Source organism: Limulus polyphemus, unplaced genomic scaffold, assembly GCF_000517525.1.
Source record: "Limulus polyphemus unplaced genomic scaffold, Limulus_polyphemus-2.1.2 Scaffold757, whole genome shotgun sequence".
NCBI lineage: Eukaryota > Metazoa > Arthropoda > Merostomata > Xiphosura > Limulidae > Limulus > Limulus polyphemus.
Genome location: NW_013666367.1, coordinates 65747 through 69726, shown reverse-complemented (window position 1 = coordinate 69726; position 3980 = coordinate 65747). Strand labels below are relative to the sequence as shown.

Genomic DNA, 3980 nt, shown 5'->3' with positions numbered 1-3980 from the left:
CGTGTCTACAAGCATCACATCTCGAATTCCGGACTCTTTGTGCCACAGCCCAGTTTGTTAAACACTTGGCCCAAAGGATTAAGGAAGCCAAAAAGAAAATAAAGAAATCAAGTCTTTTCTGTATCATATCTTTAACCAATTGTACATTTGGTAATTTTGTATGTTGATCATAACTACTATGTACATTATTGTTCAATAGATTTCTGTGTGCAATTATGTTTCGAAGAATTTTCCACTTGTAGAATCATAACAGTTCCAGGGGAAATGATCGACTTTATTTTGTAACAATATACATCATTTTGAAGATAAGGGCGTTGCTCAGAATAGTTTTAAGAACTTTATTTTGTAACAATATACTTCATTTTGAAGATAAGGGCGTTGCTCAGAATAGTTTTATGAACTTTATTTTGTAACAATATACTTCATTTTGAAGATAAGGGCGTTGCTCAGAATAGTTTTATGAACTTTATTTTCGTAACAATATACTTCATTTTGAAGATAAGGGCGTTGCTCAGAATAGTTTTATGAACTTTATTTTGTAACAATATACTTCATTTTCAAGATAAGGGCGTTGCTCAGAATAGTTTTAAGAACTTTATTTTGTAACAATATACATCATTTTGAAGATAAGGGCGTTGCTCAGAATAGTTTTATGATATGGTTTAGAGGCCTTTGTTATCTTATAAACGTTCTGCTGAGCGAGTTTTCAGATTCTATGGGAAACAGTGAAGTCACACTTCTTTGAAATGTTATGTCCTTTGCCTCTACATTAGTTTAATAATCTGGTTATACAAATGACCTTTGTGGGAAAAGTTGTGTCATATTATTGTAGTTGCATATCTACCAGTGACGTCAATACGTACCATATCAAGAAATAACAAACTTGCTACATATAGAACCGCGGCTTGAGTCTGCAATGACGCACCACTGCTTTAGCACATGGAAGCTGATATTGGAGAGTGTGCTATTCTTCCTCTTATCCTATATAAACTGTTAATACATTTCAGTCACCACAGCTTATCAATGAGTTAGTTTACAAGTTTACCATCCAGACATATATATACATACTAATTTCCATGAAATAATGTAGCCACATGTTACATGACTCGTTATTTTACTGCAAGGTTAAGAAAAGGGAAAAACTCTCCAAGGAAAGACAATACACGTGCAAATATTTTAAAGCTAAAACGATCACTGATGGGTCAACGGCTAGTTTACAGACTGACAACGTTAAAATCTGAGATTCGACATCGCTCGGTGGACAGGACGCAAGTTTAGGATAAAACCAACTAAAAGTAAATCTATAAATCCATCATCGTTCCCAACACTTTAAACACAAAGCAAGAATGCACCTGATGGCTAAGTAGTAAGTTTAAGGGTTATAATACTAAAAATTGCGATTAGATACCTGTGGTGGTCACATCACAGACTTCCCATTGTGTAGCTTTGCGCTTTAAAACAAGCAAAGAAATAAACCGTTTTTTTTTTAGAGAGATATTGTTGGGTCAGAAATTCAACTGACGAATACTGAATTTACTACAGTTGCCATGCTTAACTCGACGGCTGTCAAACTGTATAATTAATGTTTAAAAGAAGGCTCTTATTGGTACTTGTATTATACGTTTTTCTGTGATAATCTGAAATAAACATGCTAATATGTAATAATTTACAAATATTTAAAGCATGGATAAGTCCAGTCACAAATATCTTTACTCATATTTGGATTTAATTAGGTATAATGAAAAGGTGACTTTCGTCAGATTAGCTTAGTAATTTGTTGTAATAATGTATAAAACGTTATCGCATATCAAGGTCTCACTACATACAAGTATTCAATTTTCAAACACTGCAAGGATATATTAATAATTTATCTGACAGATACAAGTAAAAGTCATAACCTCATTCGTTATTAGAAGGTTTCCTCGATATGTCATTTTTGTTAAATAATTTCAGTTTCGAAATTTACATTCGATTTATCCACGTTCTCTTCATTTCGGTGTTTGTGAAACACCATTATATTTGAGTCTTCGATGAAAACATAATTGTTCTCCCAATTAAGAACATTTTCATTGTTTTTGGAGCATATAAATTTTGTCCAGTTTTTTCATTTTTTTCACGGATATGAATTTTCTATTATTTCTTACATTTTACTTGTTTCTTTAGATTCAGCGTCTTCATCGTTTAATGGAAGACTTCCATTGGTGTTCGTTCTCCTGTGTATAAGACGACTTGTGGAACACATTAATTATTTCCTGCCAAATTAATGACTATGGTTTGCTTGTTAATGAGAAATGGGAAGGAAACTAGCTGTAGGTTATTGTCCCCGATGGAATCAGCAAAGAAAGAAAGAAATTATCGTTTTGAACATTGTATCCATTTTAGTTAAAAATCATTTTAATTTTGGTAATGTTAGTTCATAAAGTTTATGCAAATAGAAAAAAAAATGAATTATCATATGTGTTTACTTCTTAAAGTTATGAAACATCACGTATAAATAAAGTAAATGTTTTTAAAGGTGAAATGCCTTGATTCATACACGGCATGTTTTTTTACGTATATTGTATAAACGTATAAAGTATTATTTTACAAGGATTATAATTTCTTTATTAAAAAACACCGCAAACATTATTCCACTTTAATGTCCAAAGAGAATATAAAAGTTCTTTTTTTGATGAAAAATAAAAGCAAAAAGCAGACATGTTTTGAATAAATTTAAATTAAAGCAACGAAGAAAAATACATGTATATATATATAAGTAGCTCAAATACTATTAGTTACCTTAACTGTTAATAGTCGATTAAAATCAGCGCTCTAGAACAATAATGAACTTAATATAAAATAAGCATTGTTATAACTGCAATTGTTGATCCTAATTGTTAACTTGATGGCATAACGGATAATGCCTATGGCAATAGCACACATATCTATCAGACCAAATCCACACGCTGATGTTCAGCTAACCAGTAATCATGGAAAATCAAATAAAGTTACGAAGTTGAGTGCTAATACCCACGTCGTCTCAACTACTACTGCCTTTCACTGTCAGCAGCCAGTTGTAGGAAAACAGTTTCCCATAGAGTTCTAAAAGCAGTCTTAACTTAGCAGTGAAAGACTAGAGGGAACTCGTTGCCACCCACCGCCAACACTAGGGCTACTCTTTTACCAACGAAGAGTGGGATTGGCCGTGGCGTTATAATGCCCCCACGACTGAAAGGGCGAGCATGTTTGATGGGACGTTGATTCGAGGCCGCGACCCTCAGATTGCGAGTGAAACGCTCTAACCATTTGGCGATGCCGGGCTATTCTAAAAGAATGAAATGTTTTATATTATCTTCTTAGCAGCTGACGTTAGAAGATCTGAAAGTAATAGGATATTAATAATGATAATAATAAAGTCTGTGTGAGGGTAGATTGGAAGAAGGGTTTATGTACAGTTTTTACATAAATACAGATGGCAGTTTTCGCTATTTCCCTGTTTTTCTAGTATCAAACATGCCAAAAAAAGGATATCTGTCAAATGGGATTTTTTTTGTGTTGTCACTGACTCGTTAGTACAAAGTCTTATTTTGCAAAACGTTACACTCCTGAGGATGACGCAAGATATATGTCGAAACATGTAGAGTAAATGAGATTGTTTTCCAATCACGTCGGCGATTTTACTACTTTTTAGCCTTGTACAGTAAGTTATTATTTTATTTTAATAATTTGGAGACTGAAAACAATCTCATTTTATTGAATTGTGTATAAAATAATCGTTGTTTTTCAATAAAACTTTTTAATTTTCGAAATTTGATTAACATGTTTGAGTATCTCTAAAATTTGGCTATTTTCAGACGTTATTGCGATGCATTTTCTACATTTTTAAAACTTTAAGAAATAAATGTTGTTCGATTTCAACTCTTATTTCGAACTAAGACGATAGTTTATTTTCTTAAGTCTGATAAAGAAAATCAGTTGAGGTACAAAAGAACAGCCTAAAT

At 32.5% G+C, this 3980-nt stretch overlaps 1 protein-coding gene across 1 annotated transcript in view; it reads left to right on the top strand.

Moving 5' to 3' along the window:
• LOC111085980 overlaps positions 1 to 2521 on the top strand; it is a 69005-nt gene extending 66484 nt beyond the window's left edge. Inside the window, exon 6 of the mRNA XM_022387043.1 lies at positions 2164 to 2521. Coding sequence (XP_022242751.1) covers positions 2164 to 2264 — 101 coding nt within the window. The 3' untranslated portion in view covers positions 2265 to 2521. The remainder of the gene's footprint in view (positions 1 to 2163) is intronic.
• The last annotated feature ends 1459 nt before the right edge of the window (positions 2522 to 3980 follow it).